The sequence below is a fragment of the Acipenser ruthenus genome, chromosome 7 (assembly GCF_902713425.1).
Source record: "Acipenser ruthenus chromosome 7, fAciRut3.2 maternal haplotype, whole genome shotgun sequence".
In the NCBI taxonomy this organism is placed as follows: Eukaryota; Metazoa; Chordata; class Actinopteri; order Acipenseriformes; family Acipenseridae; genus Acipenser; species Acipenser ruthenus.
The window spans coordinates 30,483,785-30,509,682 of NC_081195.1; the positions used below are offsets into that span (position 1 = coordinate 30,483,785).

Consider the following 25,898-nt stretch of genomic DNA (forward strand, 5'->3'; position numbering starts at 1 on the left):
CTCCAGCCAGGGTCTCTCCCCTGGCTTTTATCCCCTGTGGCTTGAGCCCAATTAATCAATAATTCAATTAGGGCTCCAGCCACATTCTCACATGTTTTCCTGACAGGGAGGAATTTTAACCCCCTCCCTGCCAGTCCCAACCACGTTCATAAAGACGGGGCCATCCCCCGTCACATATCCCCCCCCTTGTGCCAAGCACAACATGGCCTAAATGGCCACCTCCCCCCTCAGTCTCAGTCCCGGAAGAGGGGGATGCACAGTGTCCATGGGGGTGGCCATGGTGGGACGTCCGGCACCACCCAATTCTTCGTGGCCGGCAGCTCCCTCTTCCGGGGCTCCGGCCACACACTATCTTGCCGCGAAAGTGCCGCTGGGGGAGCTGGTCTCCTGACCTCCCTCCCCCTCTTCATGGCTGGCAACTCCCCTCCGTGGGGCTCCGGCCACAGTGTAGCGACCCCAGGCAAAGCAAGATCCCTAACAACCCCAGGCGAAGCAGGATCCCCGAAGACCCCAAGCGACGGCAGCAGCAGCTGACCCTCGGGAGGCGACGGCAGGGGCAGCGGACCCTCGGGAGGCGACGGCAGCAGCAGCGGACCCTCGGGAGGCGACGGCAGCAGCAGCGGACCCTCGGGAGGTGACGGCAGCAGCAGCGGACCCTCGGGAGGCGACGGCAGCAGCAGCGGACCCTCGGGAGGCGACGGCAGCAGCAGCGGACCCTCGGGAGGCGACGGCAGCAGCAGCGGACCCTCGGGAGGCAAAGACGGGAACGGCAGCCCGGCTCCCTCTGGTGGCGGAGACGGGAACGGCGGCCTGGCCGGCGGCTCCTCCCCTTCTGGCTCTCGGGACGGCGGCTCCTCCCCTTCTGGCTCTCGGGACTGCGGCTCCTCCCCTTCTGGCTCTCGGGACTGCGGCTCCTCCCCTTCTGGCTCTCGGGACGGCGGCTCCTCCCCTTCTGGCTCTCGGGACGGCGGCACCTCCCCTTCTGGCTCTCGGGACGGCGGCACCTCCCCTTCTGGCTCTCGGGACGACGGCTCATCCCTCTCTGGCTCTCGGGACGATGGCTCCTCTCCTTCTGGCTCTCGGGACGGCGGCTCCTCCCCTTCTGGCTCTCGGGACGACAGCTCACCCCTCTCTGGCTCTCGGGACGACAGCTCACCCCTCTCTGGCTCTCGGGATGGCGGCTCCCCCCCCTCTGGCTCTCGGGATGGCGGCTCCTCCCCTTCTGGCTCTCAGGACGGCGGCTCCTCCCCTTCTGGCTCTCAGGACGGCGGCTCCTCCCCTTCTGGCTCTCGGGACGGCGGCTCCTCCCCTTCTGGCTCTCGGGACGGCGGCTCCTCCCCTTCTGGCTCTCGGGACGACGGCTCACCCCTCTCTGGCTCTCGGGACGACAGCTCACCCCTCTCTGGCTCTCGGGATAACAACTCACCCCTCTCTGGCTCTCGGGACGACGACTCACCCCTCTCTGGCTCTCGGGACGACGGCTCACCCCTCTCTGGCTCTCGGGACGACAACTCACCCCTCTCTGGCTCTTGGGACGACAGCTCCACCTTCTTTATTGGAATGACTGGGGCATCTCCCATATCTACCGCCAGGTAATTAACGACCATCAGGGCCAGCTCTGCGAAGGATGCCGGGTGATGCTGTTCATTCCACTTTTCCCACCTCCCCCCATCTCGACGCCACAGCGTGTTGATAACTATGGGGAGGTCATGGAAGAGGTCCGCCTCAGGGTGCATCAACCAGTCCCATATTTCCTGGGATGGTGGTGAAGGCGGTGATGTTGGAAGTGGTGGGGTGGCTGCCGAGGACGGGGTTTGCAGCTGCTCCTGGTCCCGATTGTGGGGGCATCCTGCCCAGTTGTGGCCATCCACCTCACAGTGCCCACACCAGTCAGCTGGTGGCCCATCTGGACAGGACCTCCACCGATGATCCACCTTCCCGCACCAAGAGCACCAGGGAAAAAGGCTGGCTGGGTCCTCCAGCTGGGGTGGCTGTTGTTGCAGCAGCTTACATTTCTTCGGCTGCTGCATCTCCTGCCTTTGCCGCTGTCTGCTCTTCTTCCCCATTTAAATAAAGTTTCCAAAAAAACTCCCAAAAAAGGAAAAAAATAAATAAATACTGCTCTAAGCCTCCAGGTGGCGCTATCCCGTTTCTGACACCAACTGTGACAGGATTGACCGAGGTTTGAGACTCAGAGACACTATAAAGTTAAAAAATAAAGCTTTTTAATAAACAAAAATACAAAATAAATAGGCACAAGGGCCAAACAAAAAGGTTTTAAACATAAGATAAACACAAAGCAAAAAGCAGGCTGGGCGTTGCCTTCACTGGATTACCAAACTTACACAAACAGCACACACAAAAAACACTCTTGCTTCTCCTTCTAGAACTCTCCTCTCCAGCCAGGGCCTCTCCCCTGGCTTTTATCCCCTGTGGCTGGAGCCCAATTAATCAATAATTGCGGATTATTCAATTAGGGCTCCAGCCACATTCTCACATGTTTTCCTGGCAGGGAGGAATTTTAACCCCCTCCCTGCCAGTCCCAACCACGTTCATAAAGACGGGGCCGTCCCCCGTCACATGCCTTTTTTCACTGAATATTTTTTTCAAGCCTGACACACTTATAACTCTGCCTCTAACTCCACCTCTACAGGGACTCAATTTCCAAGTCCTCACATTGATGCACTGACCCCACCCATGTGAAGTCGTTTTTTCTTGTTTAAGGAATCTACTTTTCTCTGTATTGTCAATGTCGTAACATGTAATATGCCCATTTTATTTATGTTTTTCAAATAATGAATACATCAACATTGTGTTCTAAATAAACCATTTAATCATCATTACATTTATAAAGACAGTATTAATTAATGCGCTTACGTTTCCATATAATATATACAAAAGTAGTAATCGTTAGCTATTTGCGGTATGTAATGTATGTAAAAAAAATACAATCTGCAAGCATTGTTGGGAATGGTCTTGATGTCAGCGTAATTTAAAAATATTGCTTGATACTCTCTGATTAATATACTGCCCTCCGCTTCTTTGGAAACTGTTCAATTATCCGTTTGTTTCTATTGCAACAATACTGTAAGAACGGAACCCTATAAAAATGTACCACTGGATTTTGGAACAAGGTACGATGGTATCTCTGAAAGTACAATTGTATTGTATAATATATGTATCCTACACAATCAATGTACAATTCCCTGTGTTACAATAATGCAGTACAACCATAATAATAATAGTATAGCTACACTATAGAGCCGTGGTACATTTTTATAGGGTTATAGCTTCACACAATCTACATTTACTTAATCGTATTAAAGTAAGAATTATGTGTGTCATTCTCATCTTATTTACAATGTAAAATTGACATGCTTACATGTCTGTATAGGTTAGCCTAAGTATACGCAATAAAATATAGGAAGCTGAAGTTCAGGTAGTCACTCATATTATTTGCATCCCAGTTTTGGTTCTGTCCTTTAAGCTCATATGCCAATTGATTTATTAAAGTTGAATGGTTATCCTTTTGTTTAAATCCCTTTGGTCATATCATGTTGACCTGCTTTTTGTCAGTGAGTATCCCACAAGGATCATCCCTTCTACAAGTGCATGTAACCTGGCCCAACATGGATTTGTGTGTCACATATGCCAATGGAGTTTGTATGTCACAGCTAAATATCCCTGTGCCATGTATTACTTGTATTGTAACACTTGAAATGTATTTGCTTACGATTGTAAGTCGCCCTGGATAAGGGCGTCTGCTAAGAAATAAATAATAATAATGTATTTACATGTCCTAAATGAAATACAAACTGAAATTAGAATTTCAATGTAAATGTAAAATAAAAATACAGGCTTGCGTAAACCACTGTGCAATATATATATATATATATATATATATATATATATATATATATATATATATATATTCATTCTATAACTGTTAATTTGCAGTCTGTGTGGAGTTTGCATGTTCTACCCGTGTTCGTGTGGGTTTTCTCCGGGTACTCCGGTTTCCTCTCACAGTCTAAAGACATGCTGTCCAGGTTGATTGGTCACTCTAAATTGCCCTCTGTGTGAGTGTGTGGTGCTCTGCGACGGACTGGCGTCCAGGGTGTAGTCCTCGCCTTGCGCCCTGTGTATGCCGGGTTAGGCTCCGGCTCACTGCGACCCTGTAAAGGAGTACGCGGTTAATGATAATGGATGGATGGATGGATGTTAATTTGCAGCATGCACAAAGTGAATTAGATGTAGGGTACATTCACCCCTGAACATGTTCACATAGATAAACCAGCATGTGGATTTGTGTTTAGGGCTCTGGACTCTTTACCGGGGGGTTGAGGGTTCAAACCCAGGTGGGGCACTGCTGCTGTACCCTTGAGCAAGCAGGTACTTCACAGATTGCTCCAGTAAAATACCCAGCTCTATAAATAGGCACAAATACAAGTCACTTTGAATAAAGCATCAGCTAAAAAATTACCTATAGCAATTTATGTCCATATGTGAAACACACACACACACACAAAATACAGCAATTTATCATGTAGTCACATAGAGGTGGTGATTAAATGGGTCTCTTTTAGCAAGGTGCAGTTGTATTGAAGTGAAAGTGGTTGCCTATAGGTACAGTTGGTGGCTAAAAGTGGAATTGAAGACAATCCAACCCTAACCCCAAACCCTAAATAACAAGCTGTGATGCTAATAAAAATCCAACTACAGCCTTGTATTAAAGATTATAATCATTGAACACATCTGTGATGTTTGTTGGTATAGAAATGAATTAGTAGAGAGGGAGTGGAATTTATCTGTTCCTATTAAAATTGGAAGATTTTTTGATTACATACACAACATACACATAGGGTAGCAGTGTAGAGTAGTGGTTAGTGCTCTGGACTCCTGACCGGAGGGTTGTGGGTTCAATCCCAGGTGGGGGACACTGCTGCTGTACCCTTGAGCAAGGTACTTTACCTAGATTGCTTCAGTAAAAACCCAACTGTATAAATGGGGAATTGTATGTAAAAATAATGTGATATCTTGTAACAATTGTAAGTCACCCTGGCTAAGGGCATCTGCTAAGAAAGAAATAATAATAATAATAATAATAACAAGGAGTTCTGTAACCACTGGAGGTTTTAATGAAGAACTTGATTACAATCTTTGCTCTTATGATTCATAGGTTATAGTTTGTGGTGTGGTGGTGTGGTGGTTAGCGCTGCTGCCTCACAGCTCCAGGGTCCCAGGTTTGATTCCCGTTTCAGGGGAGTTTGCATGTTCTCCCCGTGTTCGTGTTGGTTTTCACCAGGCACACCAGTTTCCTCCCCTCATCCAAAAACATACTGGTCAGGTTGATTGGTCACTCTAAATTGCCCTCTGTGTGCATGTTTGTGTGAGTGTGAGAGCTGGCCAGTGATGGACTGGTGTCCCATCCTGGGTGTAGTCCTGCCTTGCACCGTGTCTGCCGGGTTAAGCTCCAGCTCACCATGACCCTGTATTGGATGAAGTGGTTATTGATGATGGATGGATGGTTAATATTTGTAATAATGCATTTATTGACATCCACATGTTCTCTGATTAATAAACATTTGGACTGAACGTGTTTCATTTTCCCACACATAAATTGTCAAAATCCCACATCAAGTAAATATATACATTTAGTGGTGCACAATTCTGCTCCTCTAAAGTCGCAGTCAGTCCAGCAGGTTTTTGTAGCTGTCTGTAAATCTCCAACTGCTTAAGAGCAAATAAAAGGGTAAACTTGTCCAATTAAGCAAATTAATTCAAATCAGGTAATGAAGGCCTCAGGGGGATCAAAAAATGGAAACCTTCTTGCCCCAGAGTTCTGCACCCCTGACAAAGTAGATGTAACAGTCATTCATTCACGTGTTTTTTTTTTAAAGCACTTATTTATCTGTTTTGATTGAAGTCCTGCTTTCCTGTCAAAAGTACTATGAAAACAAACAAGGAGATCAAAACTGCAAACAAAGAACTTTATTACTAAATATATAATGCAGTTTGGATATTAAAAATTAAAATGCAGTTGTTTTTGACAGATATGTTTTTATGATATAGCAAGAAATAATGAATGTAAACTTGCTTTTTGTTGATATTTTAAAACCAACTTTGGGGGGATTAAATCAACATTTAGACCCATCCACTAAAACCAAATTAGAAATATGTACTTAATAGCAGTTTGATTTATCATAAGTGGGCACTTTCTTCTTCTAATAAATACAACCACCATTAAATTCGGACTTTGTGATTAGCTGGTGGGTCAAGTTTTAATTTAATTCCCCCATTTCATTTACACTGAATAAAGGGTATGAATAATTATGGAGCCTACTGTATTTGCAAGTTAGTATTCCTGAGCATTCTCTATTAACATTTAAATAAACATATGTAAACAATAAGTATTAATGACTTTATGCACAATATTTTACTTGAAATGCATATCATTCACTAAATATATTAAACACCCTTCAACAATGTTAGATGTAAAACCCATTAAATAACAAACCATCACACTGCACTGCACCCTTTAGATGGACATCCAAGTGCTTTTTTTAAATTGAGGCATTTATTTGGTTTATATTTGCTTGGCTGGCAAAATGAACAGTGGTACAATCTGCAGCATTGGGTACACCGTTTCACCTCAGGCAACACTCCTCCTTTCACTGCTGTTATATGTAACTGAAATACAAAGAGCAAATTACAACATGATAAACAACCTACAATTAATATACATCAGTGTATCTACATTGAGATTGGATGAAAATAATGTGTAAAAAAATAAAATTGTTTTTATTGTATGTAAAAATAATGTGATATCTTGTAACAATTGTTAGTCACCCTGGATAAGGGCGTCTGCTAAGAAATAAATAATAATACTGATCTGTAGCTAATGTGAAATTTAGAAAACACTGATGTATATTGGTACAGTGAGGGATATTCAATGGCCTCTATACTCATTGTTTGCACATTTTGTATTAGCATCATTTTTTTTTAAAGCTGTAAATGTTGACATAAAATGCAAGTGATGAAGTACGATTTCCTCACACACAACAACTATACATATTAAGCATGTGTGCTGTGACTTCTTAAAATGCTTTGAGTAGAGAGACCAATGTTTCTGTACTTGATGCATTGATACGGTCTTTTACATATATATACATTAGTGTGTGTATATACATATATACAGTGCCTTGCGAAAGTATCGGCCCCCTTGAACTTTGCGACCTTTTGCCACATTTCAGGCTTCAAACATAAAGATATGAAACTGTAATTTTTTGTGAAGAATCAACAACAAGTGGGACACAATCATGAAGTGGAACGAAATTTATTGGATATTTCAAACTTTTTTAACAAATAAAAACCTGAAAAATTGGGCGTGCAAAATTATTCAGCCCCTTTACTTTCAGTGCAGCAAACTCTCTCCAGAAGTTCAGTGAGGATCTCTGAATGATCCAATGTTGACCTAAATGACTAATGATGATAAATAGAATCCACCTGTGTGTAATCAAGTCTCCGTATAAATGCACCTGCACTGTGATAGTCTCAGAGGTCCGTTTAAAGCGCAGAGAGCATCATGAAGAACAAGGAACACACCAGGCAGGTCCGAGATACTGTTGAGGAGAATTTTAAAGCCGGATTTGGATACAAAAAGATTTCCCAAGCTTTAAACATCCCAAGGAGCACTGTGCAAGCGATAATATTGAAATGGAAGGAGTATCAGACCACTGCAAATCTACCAAGACCTGGCCGTCCCTCTAAACTTTCAGCTCATACAAGGAGAAGACTGATCAGAGATGCAGCCAAGAGGCCCATGATCACTCTGGATGAACTGCAGAGATCTACAGCTGAGGTGGGAGACTCTGTCCATAGGACAACAATCAGTCGTATACTGCACAAATCTGGCCTTTATGGAAGAGTGGCAAGAAGAAAGCCATTTCTTAAAGATATCCATAAAAAGTGTTGTTTACAGTTTGCCACAAGCCACCTGGGAGACACACCAAACATGTGGAAGAAGGTGCTCTGGTCAGATAAAACCAAAATCGAACTTTTTGGCAACAATGCAAAACGTTATGTTTGGCGTAAAAGCAACACAGCTCATCACCCTGAACACACCATCCCCACTGTCAAACATGGTGGTGGCAGCATCATGGTTTGGGCCTGCTTTTCTTCAGCAGGGACAGGGAAGATGGTTAAAATTGATGGGAAGATGGATGGAGCCAAATACAGGACCATTCTGGAAGAAAACCTGATGGAGTCTGCAAAAGACCTGAGACTGGGACGGAGATTTGTCTTCCAACAAGACAATGATCCAAAACATAAAGCAAAATCTACAATGGAATGGTTCACAAATAAACATATCCAGGTGTTAGAATGGCCAAGTCAAAGTCCAGACCTGAATCCAATCGAGAATCTGTGGAAAGAACTGAAAACTGCTGTTCACAAATGCTCTCCATCCAACCTCACTGAGCTCGAGCTGTTTTGCAAGGAGGAATGGGCAAAAATTTCAGTCTCTCGATGTGCAAAACTGATAGAGACATACCCCAAGCGACTTACACCTGTAATCGCAGCAAAAGGTGGCGCTACAAAGTATTAACTTAAGGGGGCTGAATAATTTTGCACGCCCAATTTTTCAGTTTTTTATTTGTTAAAAAAGTTTGAAATATCCAATAAATTTCGTTCCACTTCATGATTGTGTCCCACTTGTTGCTGATTCTTCACAAAAAATTACAGTTTCATATCTTTATGTTTGAAGCCTGAAATGTGGCAAAAGGTCGCAAAGTTCAAGGGGGCCGAATACTTTCGCAAGGCACTGTATATATATATATATATATATATATATATATATATATATATATATATATATATATATATATTGTGATCCAGCTCACAGGTTTACCAGCAGGAGGCGTTCATGGCAGGCTAGGAACAAGCGCACAGGTGTTGCAGATAACACAATGCTAGACCTGTGGTCAGCATACTTGCCTGCCATGATGCCAAGGAGTTAAAGGGTAAACAGGCTACAGGTGTGGTTAGCTAGGTGATCAAGGTTGTACCATGGTTAATTCTCATTAGCCTTAATTGGCCCGCACCTGTAGCCTGTAACCGTTCAATTACCAGATGATCCAGCACCTTTAAAAGAAAGCCTTCACAGCCAGTCAAGGTTGGCTTCCAACCAGTGGGCAGCGTGAGCTTATCTACAACCAAGACTGACCGGGAATACGAAAGAGAAGCTAAAACTGCCTTTGCGACTGAAACCTTCTTTCCTGGGTTGGCGCTGTTGGAAGGGAATACAGCAACGGGGAAAGAGGCGCCGCTGGTTTTCACAGGCTGGAGACAAGCTGAAGCCAACAAACAACCTGGTAAAACCCAGGAACCAATTAATTCAACTGGACGTGGTTAACTGTCCAGTTAGTTTACATTGTTGTTGTGTTTTTTTTTGTTATACAAATCCTGTTTGAACTGTTTATTTTCTTTACATCTCATCTCGCAACCAGGATGGTATTTTCTTTTGTGAAGTAAGTTAGCAAGTTTATTTTTTTTACTTTTGTGAAGTTTAATAAACAAACTTGGACTGGAAACTACTGTCTGCTTTGTCTGTGTGCACCCACACGCCCACTATATATATATATATATATATATATATATATATATATATATATATATATATATATATATATATATATATATATATATATGTAAAAGAATCGCACCTCCGCGGTTTGTTGCCCCTTTATAAACAGACCCAACTCACAGTGAGAAACAGCATTTCTGTAACTTAACAAAAAATGAATTACAAAAAAAATACAGAATTTGCTCCAAACACTAAAACTAAAATGTTACCGTCACTGTTTTCAGACTTCCTGAAATTCAAACAAGTTCCGCTCGACCGTAATGTAAACAAAATACGATACCCATGGAAACACACTCCTGGTAAATATGTACTGCAGACTCGGGATGCAGTGGAAAATGAAATGCACCCCTGGAGAAGACTATTGTTACCTCCTCCCTGTTGGTAACAATAGTCTTCCCTCGGGTCAGTAATTCTCCACTCTATCCCTCCTCTCCAGTCCATATGTACAATGAAATATATATTTTATATAACTTGAACATATATTTTAATATATTTATTAGAAATATATTGAAAGTGTATTTTCTATCCATCCATTCAGGATTGGTGCATGACTGATTTGAGTGGCAGTGTGGTATATAAAGTGATCCACGTCAGGCCAGGAGTTAGTCAAGCTGGGGAACTGGAGCAGAGTAGAAAGCCAAGTGGAACAGGAAAAGCACAACTGAACTGTCAGAGCATGTTTTATCTTTATTATCTCTATCAATCATGTTTTATCTTTATTATCTCTATCAATCCGTGCAGTTATAGGAAGGATCTGCTGCCCTACCCAAGTGACTTGTGTGTTTTTGTACAACATGGGTCGTGCTGCTGTATTGACGATACTGGAAGTGACACCCTACCTCCCTGCTCAACTGTATACCTAGACTATCCTAACATATAAATGATGGCAACAGTCATTATTTCAACTGTTTTTCTGAATTTAACCTGGCTGCTGTAACTAACTGTGCTACTGTCAAAGAGTTCATGAAATAAACAGTGAACTTTACTGTTGCCCTTCTGTTTGGATTCTACTAGCCACACCTGACAGTATTTCCCATAGCTGCATATTATATAGTGTCTTTATCTGATTATACTGTATTATGTACTGTAAGGAAACAAAAAAGCACCAGGAATCCCAACATAACAAATAAATCATATAAAATCTTTCAGAATATAAATACAGATATCTGGTATCTCCCTCTTATCAAGTTGTTTCTCAAGGACTCTGCTGAGTCAGGCCAGAGAGTGAAGCAAGAGAGTGCAAGAGAACCCTTATTCAATTTTACCATGTTGAATTTATCAGTGTTTTCACATTTTTACCATGTTGAATTTATCAGTGTTTTCATACTTTTACCATGGTGCATTTATCAGTGTTTTCACACTTTACCATGTTTTTACTTTGACCATGGTTTCCTACTATTTTAACATGCTTTCATTGTGCTTCACTATACTGGACCATGGTTAACCATGGTGTACTGTAGTAAACATTTCTTAGAAACATCTATTATGATATATATCATGGTACAGTAACACAGTGAAAGCATGTTAAAACGGTAGGTAACCATGGTCAAAGTAAAGTAAAACCATGGGAAAAAGTGTGAAAACACTGATAAATTCACCATGGGAAAAGTGTGAAAACACACTGATAAATTCACCATGGGAAAAGTGTGAAAACACAATGATAAATTCACCATGGGAAAAAGTGTGAAAACACTATGATAAATTCACCATGGGAAAAAGTGTGAAAACACTATGATAAATTCACCATGGGAAAAGTGTGAAAACACTATGATAAATTCACCATGGGAAAAGTGTGAAAATACTATGATAAATTCACCATAGTAAACTTGAATAAGGGAAAGTACACAGCTCTCAACTTGTTTAGATCAGCCACTGAACACTATCATTAACATTCTGAGTGCTTAAGAGTGTTGTTGTTACCAGTAGGTTTCAAAGAGGATGTGACCTATTGTAAATGTGTTGCTGCCCCAGCCAGATGGTACAGGCAGTAGTGGCTTGGAGGTTGAGAGATATGTTTAAAGCAGTGATCCTCACACTTTAGTGGTTCAGGAACCATATTAGCCATCAGCATTACCCAACGAGCCACAGTACAGTATCACCCAGATGTAGAATAGCAAACACATATACATATAAAATACAGATCCTGTTACAGTCTCATAAGGCATGTACAAATGGGTCTGGTTGGATTCACTGCCGGCTTGCAGTGTGAAGGAAAGCAGACGGTCTGACAGTGCACGTTTCAGAGGACGCTTGTCTTCGCCTCTCCCAAGTCACTGCGGGAGTTGCAGTGGTGAAAAAGATTTGGCAATTCCAAATTGGGTAGAAAATGGGGGTAAAATAATTGGCGATTCCAAATTTTAAAAAATAAAAGGCACATACAAAAATAAACTTTTTCAATTTGACTTTAAAAGATTCCAGAGTTTTAGCATTTCTAATCATAATTGGAAGAGAATCCCAAAAACGGGCAGCATAGCTAAAGGCTTTAAGTCCAGCCGATTGGAAACGATATTTTGGTACCACCAGTAGGTAAAGAACAAAGTGGAACTGTGGCAAAGTGGCTGCTGATTCAGACCGGATGCAGAGGTGATGCAGTGCAGAAACAATCACACGTGAAAACTGTAATCCAATTTGGAAATGTTCTTTTTATTGTTATTTTTTATTTTTACACAAATCCTGGTCTGGCGACTAAACAATAATCCTCCGGCAATACACCCCTGGTGTAAAGCTTGGCAGGAAAATAATAATGATTTGTAAACAAAACAAATAATAACACATTATCCGCTCCCACAATGCTACTAACACAAATCACCGGTCCGGGTGCGTGCAGTAGTGCTCAAGGTGGGTGATAACAAATAACAGTGTTGTTGTTTCGAGTAGTGCTGGCCCAAGGCCACAGAAACCATCCCCTTTTTATGCCACCAGGGAGATGGAAGAGAGTCGAAACAGCTGGGTTCAGATAGGCAGAAGCAGGGAAAAAAGAAACTTTGTCAAACAGAACCACCAGAAATCCAGACATCCAACAAATTTGAGCCACTTCAACATTTAGATGACCAAAACCAATATCAAGAGAATGAAAGGAACAACATCCAGGACCCTATAAACAGTGCTGGCCAGGCAGGAAAAAGGAGGGAGGTCATGATTGTTGGGGACTCCATATTGAGAAACACAGCAAGTTCAGTTCGCAGTTTGGACCCCCTTACTACAACAGTGTGCTGCCTTCCAGGAGCCTCAGTCAAGCACATCACTGAGAATATGGACAGGCTCCTAGAACAAACAGGAGACGACCCGGTAGTAGTCGTCCACATCGGTACAAACAACATTGGAAGAGACAGGCCAAGAGCCCTGCAAAACAAATTCAGAGAGCTAGGAAGGAAATTAAAAGACAAGACCAAAACTGTGGTATTTTCTGGGATACTGCCGGCGCCTTGCAAAGGACCATATGGACAGCTGGAAATACAAAATCAAAATGCATGGCTGAAATCGTGGTCCACACTGGAAGGCTTCACCTTTCTTGTACATTGCATCACATTCTACAACAAGGACTATCTATATAGGTGGGACAGACTGCACTTAAACAGAAAGGGAACAAATCTACTTGGAGAAAGGATCCTTGAGGAGGTCCAGAAGCATTTAAACTAGAAAGGAAGGGGAGAGAAAATAAAAAAAAACAGAAGGGAGACCACATCAAAACAAGGGCAACAACTCAGGTAAGACAACCATTAAATGTATTTATCTTAATGCTAGAAGTCTCAGAAACAAAATGTTAGAACTTGAAGCTACTGCACTAACAAGTAACTACGATGTGATAGGTGTTACAGAAACTTGTCTGAGAGTGATGGAGACGAATATAATATTAGTGGGTACACACTATATTGGAAAGACAGGCAGGACAGAAGAGGCGGAGGGGTAGCGCTATACATAAGAAATACTCTTGAAGCCCAGGTGTTAAATCAGGACAAAGAAAACAATGCAGAATCAATATGGGTCAGAATAATGGACACAAATTCAAAGGGCATAATAATAGGAGCATGCTATAGACTGCCAAATTCAGACGCTGAACAAAATAATCTGTTATACAATGACATTAGAAATGCGTGCAGCAAAGGAGAAGCCATACTAATGGGGGATTTCAACTTCCCCGTATAAAATGGGAAAAGCCGATGGGGGGCACGACAGACGAAATTGAAATGGTGGAAATGACAAATGACTGCTTCCTAACGCAATTTGTGAAGGCACCGACTAGAGGGGAAGCATGCCTTGACTTAGTCTTTTCAAATAATGAAGACAGAATAACAAAAACAGAGGCAAACACAGACCACAACATGGTCTCATTTGAAATATTTTTTAAAACCCCAAAAGTAATGACTAAAGCTAAGGTTTACAATTTTAGAAAAGCAAACTATGAAGGTATGAAACAGAGACTAACAGAAGTAGATTGGAGTAAAATAGAGAACACATCCACAGAAAAAGGATGGCTGTTTTTTAAAAATATAGTACTAGAGGCGCAAAACAATTACATCCCGAAAGTAGACAAATCTAAATCTAAAACAAAATGGCCAAAATGGTTTAATAGATCAATTAAAGAAAAAATTCAGTGAAAAAAGGCACTTTACAGAGAGTTTAAAAGTGACCAAAAACAATGTACACAGAAAGAGTACTTGGAACTGCAAACACAAGTCAAACAGGAAGTTAGAAAGGCCAAGAGAGAGATAGAAATCAATATTGCTAAGGGGGCTAAAACCAATTCCAAAATATTTTTCCAATATTATAACAGCAAGAGAACATTCAAAGAGTAGGTTAAATGTCTAAGAGACACAAATGGCAAAATCATAGATGAAGAAAAAAAAAATAGCAAATATATTAAATGATTACTTTTGACAGGTTTTTACAAAGGAGGACACCAACATGCCCCAACATGTCGACCTGTTCCTATCCAATTTTAAATAACTTTAGCATAACAGAGGCAGAAGTTAGCATGGTTTTAGGAAAGGGAGATCATGTCTAACTAACTTACTTTTTTGAGGATGCAACATTGAAAATGGATAATTGCAAAGCATACATCATGGTTTATTAAGATTTCCAGAAAGCTTTTGACAAAGTCCCCCATAAAAGATTAATTCTCAAACTGAACGCAGTAGGGATTCAAGGAAATGCATGCACATGGCTTAGGGAGTGGTTAACATGCATGAAACAGAAAGTTCTGATTAGAGGAGAAACCTCAAAATGGAGCGAGGTAACCAGTGGTGTAACACAGGGATCAGTATTAGGTCCTCTGCTATTCCTAATCTACATTAATGATTTAGATTCTGGTATAGTAAGCAAACTCGTTAAGTTTGCAGACAACACAAAAATAAGAGGAGTGGCAAACACTGCTGCAGCAGCAAAGGTAATTCAAAATGATCTAGGCAGCATTCAGAACTGGGCAGACACATGGCTAATGACATTTAATAGAGAAAAGTGTAAAGTATTGCACTATACATTTTATATGGGAGATACTGAAATAGAAGAAGGGAACTATGAAAAAGACCTAGGAGTTTATGTTGACTCAGAAATGTCTTCATCTAGACAATGTGGGGAAGCTATAAAAAAGGCCAACAAGATGCTCGGATATATTGTGAGAAGTGTTGAATTTAAATCAAGGGAAGTAATGTTAAAACTTTACAATGCATTAGTTAGACCTCACCTTGAATATTGTGTTCAGTTCTGGTCACCTCGTTACAAAAAGGATATTGCTGCTCTAGATAGAGTGCAAAGAGCAGCAACCAGAATTATCCCGGGTTTAAAAGGCATGTCTTATGCAGACAGGCTAAAAGAATTCAATCAATTCATTCTTGATCAAAGACCACTATGCGGCGATCTGATTCAGACATTCAAAATCCTAAAAGGTATAGACAATGTCGACCCAGGGGACTTCTTTGACCTGAAAAAGAAACAAGGCCCAGTGGTCACAAATGTAGATTAGATAAAGGGTCATTCAGAACAGAAAATAGGAGGCACTTTTTTACACAGAGAATTGTGAGGGTCTGGAAATAACTCCCCAGTAATGTTGTTGATGCTGACACCCTGGGATCCTTCAAGAAGCTGCTTGATGAGATTCTGGGATCAATAAGCTACTAACAACCAAACGAGCAAGATGGGCTGAATGGCCTCCTCATTTGTAAACTTTCTTATGTTCTTACGTTCTACCGTTTATTTTAATTATATTAAGGTTTATTTATAGGGCTGCATTTACAGATTAATCGGCTCTGATTCAGTAGTATCTACATACGGAATTCAAGTGAATGGGTATACTGTACTGACAAAACTAATTACTGATATGGCGTCTGTTATTTTTTTTAAATTCTATTTCATAACTACATTTGTAGTTATAATTAAGAATAAACTGATAAAAACCACAATCGCAAATCCTCAATCGGTGGCAATGAAGCAGCCAGTGTATTTAAAAGACGTGTGGAGTTTTTTTTTCACTGATCAAAATATACATGATTAACCAAGGTGTGCAATATAACTGGGCTACTGTTGATGTGCAATAATTAGTATTTATGTGCAAACTATAATGAGTTTATCAAGTGTGCAATATGATGTTTTTGATTCAGCCAGATATAATGTTTGTTGGGCCAGATGGTTAACTATTGAGTGCTATCATATAACTTTGGATGTGATTTATTATGAAATAATTTGTTCTGTATTTGAGAACTCTCCAAAAGGTTTATTACCTGCAGAGCACAATAAATGCTCCATTTCTACTGTCTCTCTGGGTTCTGTTCCAGCTTCTTCTCTCCTCTCCTCTGTGACTTTATTTTCTATTGCAAAATTAAGAATAGGCACCACACGCTCACACACGCTCACACACACACACGCACACGCACACAAACTCAAACAAAGAGCGATCTACAATTTAGAACAATGTTAGCCTCTTATATGCATTATTTTCAAAGTCTATATGACTGCACTTATTATTATTATTATTATTATTATTATTATTATTATTATTATTATTATTATTATTATTTATTTTATTTTGTTTTCTGCCAAAACATGCTCAAAAACTCTCAAAATTCGGTACACCGGTATATGCCTATGGATGATAGTCGGTGATATTCAGCAAATCTGCACAAGTCACATGGTTCGGCAGCCATATTGGTTTTTGCAGAATTTAAATTTTCTACTATCCAATAATTCCAATATGTGTGCCAAATTTGACACAGTTATCACAGTTGTGATAGCGCTTCATTTATAATAACCAATGCGCTTAAATTTCACGATAACTGCTTGGAAGCCGTAAAGTTGCTCGCAACTCTAGTTATTATTATTATTATTATTATTATTATTATTATTATTATTATTATTATTATTATTATTATTATTATTTATTCTATTTTGTTTTCTGCCAAAACATGCTCAAAAACTCACGAGATTCGGTACACCGGTAGATGCCTATGGATGATAGTCGGTGATATTCAGCAAATCTGCACAAGTCACATGGTTCGGCAGCCATATTGGATTTTGCAGAATTATGTGTCGGAAACCGCTTACTGCAGAGTTCTGAAAATTGCTATACATGTTGAGGGATAGTCCATGATTAACTGTTGTTAATATGAAGCTGATTGGTTCTGTGGTTTGGCAACCACATTGATTAATGGCATAAAATTACCATAAACATATAAAATCATCAAAATTCAAACATCTTCTTCTCTTGTGGTCTGGATCAGCACGCCTTGTTCATCTGGTAGAGTTAACAGTGCCATGGGAGGACGCTGTAGATGAGGCGTATGAGAGGAAGAAACTGCGGTATGCTCAACTAGCCACTGAAGTGGAACAGTGAGGATGGAGAGTTCGGGTTTACCCAGTGGAGGTGGGTTGTCGAGGATTTGTGGCACACTCTACAACCCAGAGCAGCAACTGGCTGTGGTTGAGACGGAAAGATTCTGGCTGGGGATCTCACAATAGAAAGAAAGAAACGCTGATGTACAGGTAAGTAAGCTGGGCTGAGTTGAGTGGGGGACGGAGGGGGGTGATGCTGGGACGCCAGAATCACCGTCGAGCCCTCTTGAGGTGTCGTGGGCTAGTCGACGAAACACTGAGGATAGAAGGTGCCCACTTGAAGACCCCAGAGATGTACCCTACTTAGCTCAATCCAGACGGTTGTCATGCTGATCCGCTGGGGAGACCGCACTGTGGTTGATCCCCGGAGGCCGGCATCGCAACCTTTGTGTGTGCTGATGCGCCAGGGAGGCAAAATAAGCTGATCCCTGGAGCCAGCATTACACTTCAGCCATCAACACCAGACAGAAGGATATCTACATCATCATATGGAAGGAAACGTAAATGGATGGAGACACAGATGGATCACATTAGTTTACTGTAAAGCTACATCTTAGTTGGTGCTTATCTTGGTGAGAGCCGAGTTCAAATCAGCATGATGTTTTAACATCTACTCTCGTGTAATGGAAATCATCATGTGATTTATTATGAAATAATTTGTTCTGTATTTGAGCCAACTCTCCAAAAGGTCTATTACCTGCAGAGCACAATAACTGCTCAATTTGTACTGTCTCTCTGGGTTCTGTTCCAGCTTCTTCTCTCCTCTGTCCTGTTTATAATTCCTTGGCATAGGATTCGAGTGGTGTTACTCATAAATCGTGCACATGTTATGTCCTAGTAGCGGTTTGGTCACAATTAAATATGGTGAATTGTGTATTTGCCAGGAACCCCTGATAGCCAATCGTTACACTATTATCACTTTATATTGCTTTAAAAAAATGCACATTAAATGATAGTGGCATTAAAATATACAAAAACCAATACATGCTGTAGACTTTATTTTATATTGCAAAATGAAGAATAGGGCACCACACGCTCACACACACGCACACACACGCACACACACACACACGCACACAAACTCAAACAAAGAGTGATCTAGAATTTAGAACAATGTTAGCCTCTTATATGCATTATTTTCAAAGACTATATGACAGCATACTATTTAGAATTGTGTGTGCATCCAAATACAATTTAAATAGCCTACTTCTGTGTATTGCCTTAAATAATCACATATTTGAAAATGTGAGATCTACAAATTGATGGCGATGCATATGTCAGCTCTGTGTAGCTTTGCAGTGGTTCAGTAACGGAATACCCCTGTGTCTCGATGTCTTTTATTAAGTTTTTTCTTCTCTCTCTCTTTTTCTGTCTGTCTCACTCTCTCTAATGTTTTTCTTTCTTTCCTTCTCTCTCTCGCTCTCTCGCTCCCTCTCCCTTTCTTTCTTTCTTTCTTCTCTCTCTCTTTCTTTCTCTCTCTCTCTCAGCCCCTCGTGTCAAGGTTACGGCGCTCGTTGCACGAAGATCAGGGCGAGGCTCTCTCAAACAGAGCCACCCTCTGCCAGCTGGCCAACCACGTGAGGCCACGGAGTGTGGCCATCATCCACGTGCCCTCCCCCGCCATGGTGAGTGTTTCCACACAGTGTCTTTCTCCCTCTTGTCAGAATGCCTTTACTTTACGGGTCAGTGTGTCAGTCAGGTGGCAGAGCGAGGATGTCCGAGCTGCCTAGAGAAAACCAGAGGAGCTGCGTGCCGGCTCCACGACACCACTGTGTCTGTACTGGAATTAATTCGTTTGTTTGTTTGTCCTTCAGCCGAAGATCAGCGCTGCCAAAAGCAGACGGAATGTGCAGAATTTTCATCGACGCCTGCAGAAACCTGGGAGTGTCTGAGGTGAGCTGGTCATCCACTTCCCTCCTGTCCTGGTCTCTTCATTCACAGGGGGCCGAAGCAATAAGCTTGTCATTCAATATCTATAATTGCACCATATTAAGTTTTCCAGCTATGCTATACTTTTTTTTTTAATGCTGACCTATTTTTTCAGAACCATGGCAGTGCAACTTTTCGTACCAATGGTTTACATAAACAGTTCACCGAGGGTCTCCCCTGGTAAAGGCACGGCCGTGTGGTGTGCAGGGGGGAGTCACGCAGTCAGAATGGGGATGTATATGTATATATGTGTCTGTGTGACAAATGTAAACACTAAAAAGCTCTTCATATCCACTGCCTCCTATTTCTTTTTTTTTTTTTTAATTGTCAAGGACCTCAAAATGAACCACTATAAATATCCAAAGGACAAAGATGCTGTAACATGTAGCAGACCCCGATATGAATGTGATGCAGCCGTCTGAAATCTCTGTGTAACAAATAGTTAGCGTCCGATGGCAATGACGAGCCATTAAGATCAGCTGTGCTGTTGGATTATTCTTAGTGAACTTTGTACAATTAAATATATATAGTATTAGGGGTGCAGTGTAAGAGACACAGTGATGTTCACCCACTCCAGGTCACGGCTTCCAGAAAGGTGAAAAGGTCTCTATTTGTATCGCACAGAACCAGATTATGATATTCTGTATGTACTGAGCAGTATACACAACACACTGCACAGTCAGCAAGCCATTTACAGTTAGCTTAATGGCCATCGAAGCACCTAAAACTACAGCTCTGGCCAAAAGTTTTGCATCACCTAGAATTTTAGGATTGAGACATTAAAAAAAATAAATAAAAAATTAAAACTACATGAACATCATTTAGATCTTTTATTTAACATTGTGTAACTGAAGAATCGATGATATCACAAAAATAGCCTAACATAACAGCAGTACAGTAGTATTTCATGTTCGATTTGAAAAATGCCACATTTTTCTATTTCTTTTTCGTTAAGTATACGTGGAAAACTACAAAGCGGTGTGTAATTTCAATATGTTAACGTAACATTATTCAGCAGGTTTCATTCGACTTTATGAAGCAAAATGTGTTCATTCTAGAGGGGGGTGCGAAACTTTTGGTCACAGACGTAGGTTTTACAGTATTTGTTTTCGGAGGACTGTAATCTCACAGTACTCTCGGTTTTTTGAAGCGCCCTTTTTAGTTCTAGCTAAAGTACAGTCTAGTACAGAGCTGGAAGTAAGAATTGATATATAAATGCCACCAATCAAAATGCTGTGTGTGTGTGTGAGAGAGAGAGAGAGAGTGTGTGTGCGTGTGTGTTGAATCAGAGGTGTTAATAGTCTAAAGTTTAAATCTTCGACCCATGTTTAGAAATTTTGAATTTTGCTCAGGCATTTAAGGGTTGTCAGAAACTTGCAGCCCAAACGTAGGCGTCCATCTTGGTGTTGCCATACGATGGTGTACAGTGCAAGTGAATTTCACAGACAGTATTTCTTTATGAAATGCTGTACACTTACACACAAATACATGTTGCAGTGATGTATAAAAAGGAATGGATTTTCTAAGACTCCTGTTACACAGCAGTTTCACCCATTCCAGGTTTTACTACGAGCTTGATGAGCCCCAGTGTGTCTAGGTAACAAGCTCAGGTGTGTCTGATTTAGACTCGCAGTAAAACCAGGGATGGATCAAGCTGCTATGCAATGGGTTGTCCTTCTTTCCATCCCTGTAACGTTAAAATGTAAACGTTTAAAAACGTGTTTAATCCTGATGGAAATTAACATCCATGTGATTAATCGTGCTTTGCTTATCGTTAACGCCTCTGTGTTTTTTGTCTCTCTTTTTCTCTCTTTTTTGTTTTTCTCTTGTTTTATTCCTCTGAGTTTGAGCAGGGTTACAAACTCACACTAGCCCTGCTGCTGCTGCACTCAGTCCTGGGGTTCAGAGCTCCCCTCAATGAAGTCTGTTATTATTAGTAATATTGAAATGATCAGGAGCCAGGAGTTTGAGCAGGGTTACAAACTCACACTAGCCCTGCTGCTGCTGCTGCACTCAGTCTTGGGGTTCAAAGCTCCCCTCAATGAAGTCTGTTATTATTATTAATATTGAAATGATCAGGAGCCAGGAGTTTGAGCAGGGTTACAAACTCACACTAGCCCTGCTGCTGCTGCTGCACCCAGTCCTGGGGTTCAGAGCTCCCCTCAATGAAGTATGTTATTATTAGTAATATTGAAATGATCAGGAGCCAGGAGTTTGAGCAGGGTTACAAACTCACACTAGCCCTGCTGCTGCTGCACTCAGTCCTGGGGTTCAAAGCTCCCCTCAATGAAGTCTGTTATTATTATTAATATTGAAATGATCAGGATCCAGGAGTTTGAGCAGGGTTACAAACTCACACTGGCCCTGCTGCTGCTGCTGCACCCAGTCCTGGGGTTCAGAGCTCCCCTCAATGAAGTCTGTTATTAATATTAATATTTAAATGATCAGGAGCCAGGAGTTTGAGCAGGGTTACAAACTCACACTAGCCCGGCTACTGCTGCTGCACCCAGTCCTGTGGTTCAGAGCTCCCCTCAATGAAGTCTGTTATTATTATTAATATTAAAATGATCAGGAGCCAAGAGTTTGAGCAGGGTTACAAACTCACACTAGCCCTGCTGCTGCTGCTGCACCCAGTCCTGGGGTTCAGAGCTCCCCTCAATGAAGTCTGTTATTATTATTAATATTGAAATGATCAGGAGCCAGGAGTTTGAGCAGGGTTACAAACTCACACTAGCCCTGCTGCTGCTGCTGCACCCAGTCCTGGGGTTCAGAGCTCCCCTCAATGAAGTATGTTATTATTAGTAATATTGAAATGATCAGGAGCCAGGAGTTTGAGCAGGGTTACAAACTCACACTAGCCCTGCTGCTGCTGCACTCAGTCCTGGGGTTCAAAGCTCCCCTCAATGAAGTCTGTTATTATTAGTAATATTGAAATGATCAGGATCCAGGAGTTTGAGCAGGGTTACAAACTCACACTAGCCCTGCTGCTGCTGCTGCACCCAGTCCTGGGGTTCAGAGCTCCCCTTAATGAAGTCTGTTATTATTATTAATATTGAAATGATCAGGAGCCAGGAGTTTGAGCAGGGTTACAAACTCACACTAGCCCGGCTACTGCTGCTGCACCCAGTCCTGTGGTTCAAAGCTCCCCTCAATGAAGTCTGTTATTATTATTAATATTGAAATGATCAGGAGCCAGGAGTTTGAGCAGGGTTACAAACTCACACTAGCCCTGCTGCTGCTGCTGCACCCAGTCCTGGGGTTCAGAGCTCCCCTCAATGAAGTCTGTTATTATTATTAATATTGAAATGATCAGGAGCCAGGAGTTTGAGCAGGGTTACAAACTCACACTAGCCCTGCTGCTGCTGCTACACCCAGTCCTGGGGTTCAGAGCTCCCCTCAATGAAGTATGTTATTATTAGTAATATTGAAATGATCAGGAGCCAGGAGTTTGAGCAAGGTTACAAACTCACACTAGCCCTGCTGCTGCTGCTGCTGCACTCAGTCCTGGGGTTCAAGCTCCCCTCAATGAAGTCTGTTATTATTATTAATATTGAAATGATCAGGATCCAGGAGTTTGAGCAGGGTTACAAACTCACACTAGCCCTGCTGCTGCTGCTGCACCCAGTCCTGGGGTTCAGAGCTCCCCTCAATGAAGTCTGTTATTAATATTAATATTTAAATGATCAGGAGCCAGGAGTTTGAGCAGGGTTACAAACTCACACTAGCCCGGCTACTGCTGCTGCACCCAGTCCTGGGGTTCAGAGCTCCCCTCAATTAAGTCTGTTATTATTATTAATATTAAAATGATCAGGAGCCAGGAGTTTGAGCAGGGTTACAAACTCACACTAGCCCTGCTGCTGCTGCTGCACCCAGTCCTGGGGTTCAGAGCTCCCCTCAATGAAGTCTGTTATTATTATTAATATTGAAATGATCAGGAGCCAGGAGTTTGAGCAGGGTTACAAACTCACACTAGCCCTGCTGCTGCTGCTGCACTCAGTGCTGGGGTTCAAAGCTCCCCTCAATGAAGTCTGTTATTATTAGTAATATTGAAATGATCAGGAGCCAGGAGTTTGAGCAAGGTTACAAATTCACACTAGCCCTGCTGCTGCTGCTGCACCCAGTCCTGGGGTTCAGAGCTCCCCTCAATGAAGTCTGTTATTATTAGTAATATTGAAATGATCAGGAGCCAGGAGTTTGAGCAGGGTTACAAACTCACACTAGCCCTGCTGCTCCTGCTGCACTCAGTCCTGGGGTTCAGAGCTCCCCTCAATGAAGTCTGTTATTATTAGAAATATTGAAATGATCAGGAGCCAGGAGTTTGAGCAGGGTTACAAACTCACACTAGCCCTGCTGCTGCTGCTGCAACCAGTCCTGGGGTTCAGAGCTCCCCTTAATGAAGTCTGTTATTATTATTAATATTGAAATGATCAGGAGCCAGGAGTTTGAGCAGGGTTACAAACTCACACTAGCCCTGCTGCTGCTGCTGCACCCAGTCCTGGGGTTCAGAGCTCCCCTCAATGAAGTCTGTTATTATTATTAATATTGAAATGATCAGGAGCCAGGAGTTTGAGCAGGGTTACAAACTCACACTAGCCCTGCTGCTGCTGCTGCACTCAGTCCTGGGGTTCAGAGCTCCCCTCAATGAAGTCTGTTATTATTATTAATATTGAAATGATCAGGAGCCAGGAGTTTGAGCAGGGTTACAAACTCACACTAGCCCTGCTGCTGCTGCTGCACTCAGTGCTGGGGTTCAAAGCTCCCCTCAATGAAGTCTGTTATTAATATTAATATTGAAATGATCAGGAGCCAGGAGTTTGAGCAGGGTTACAAACTCACACTAGCCCTGCTGCTGCTGCTGCACCCAGTCCTGGATTTCAGAGCTCCCCTCAATGAAGTCTGTTATTATTAGTAATATTGAAATGATCAGGAGCCAGGAGTTTGAGCAGGGTTACAAATTCACACTAGCCCTGCTGCTGCTGCACCCAGTCCTGGGGTTCAGAGCTCCCCTCAATGAAGTCTGTTATTATTAGTAATATTGAAATGATCAGGAGCCAGGAGTTTGAGCAGGGTTACAAACTCACACTAGCCCTGCTGCTCCTGCTGCACTCAGTCCTGGGGTTCAAAGCTCCCCTCAATGAAGTCTGTTATTATTAGTAATATTGAAATGATCAGGAGCCAGGAGTTTGAGCAGGGTTACAAACTCACACTAGCCCTGCTGCTGCTGCTGCACCCAGTCCTGGGGTTCAGAGCTCCCCTCAATGAAGTCTGTTATTATTAGAAATATTGAAATGATCAGGAGCCAGGAGTTTGAGCAGGGTTACAAACTCACACTAGCCCTGCTGCTCCTGCTGCACTCAGTCCTGGGGTTCAAAGCTCCCCTCAATGAAGTCTGTTATTATTAGTAATATTGAAATGATCAGGAGCCAGGAGTTTGAGCAGGGTTACAAACTCACACTAGCCCTGCTGCTGCTGCTGCACCCAGTCCTGGGGTTCAGAGCTCCCCTCAATGAAGTCTGTTATTATTAGAAATATTGAAATGATCAGGAGCCAGGAGTTTGAGCAGGGTTACAAACTCACACTAGCCCTGCTGCTGCTGCTGCACTCAGTGCTGGGGTTCAAAGCTCCCCTCAATGAAGTCTGTTATTATTAGTAATATTGAAATGATCAGGAGCCAGGAGTTTGAGCAAGGTTACAAATTCACACTAGCCCTGCTGCTGCTGCTGCACCCAGTCCTGGGGTTCAGAGCTCCCCTCAATGAAGTCTGTTATTATTAGTAATATTGAAATGATCAGGAGCCAGGAGTTTGAGCAGGGTTACAAACTCACACTAGCCCTGCTGCTCCTGCTGCACTCAGTCCTGGGGTTCAGAGCTCCCCTCAATGAAGTCTGTTATTATTAGAAATATTGAAATGATCAGGAGCCAGGAGTTTGAGCAGGGTTACAAACTCACACTAGCCCTGTTGCTGCTGCTGCACCCAGTCCTGGGGTTCAGAGCTCCCCTCAATGAAGTCTGTTATTATTAGTAATACTGAAATGATCAGGAGCCAGGAGTTTGAGCAGGGTTACAAACTCACACTAGCCCTGCTGCTGCTGCTGCACTCAGTGCTGGGGTTCAAAGCTCCCCTCAATGAAGTCTGTTATTATTAGTAATATTGAAATGATCAGGAGCCAGGAGTTTGAGCAAGGTTACAAATTCACACTAGCCCTGCTGCTGCTGCTGCACTCAGTCCTGGGGTTCAGAGCTCCCCTCAATGAAGTCTGTTATTATTATTAATATTGAAATGATCAGGAGCCAGGAGTTTGAGCAGGGTTACAAACTCATACTAGCCCTGCTGCTGCTGCTGCACTCAGTCCTGGGGTTCAGATCTCCCCTCAATGAAGTCTGTTATTATTAGTAATATTGAAATAATCAGGAGCCAGGAGTTTGAGCAGGGTTACAAACTCACACTAGCCCTGCTGCTGCTGCTGCACTCAGTGCTGGGGTTCAAAGCTCCCCTCAATGA

General features: G+C 42.2%; 1 protein-coding gene across 1 annotated transcript in view; it reads left to right on the forward strand.

Moving 5' to 3' along the window:
- Nucleotides 1–25,898, forward strand: part of LOC131737606 (leucine-rich repeat and calponin homology domain-containing protein 1-like) — a 40,682-nt gene that overhangs the window by 12,981 nt on the left and 1,803 nt on the right. Inside the window, 3 exon segments of the mRNA XM_059027853.1 lie at nucleotides 18,969–19,092; nucleotides 19,282–19,323; nucleotides 19,325–19,360. Of these exon segments, the coding sequence (XP_058883836.1) occupies nucleotides 18,969–19,092; nucleotides 19,282–19,323; nucleotides 19,325–19,360 (202 nt within the window).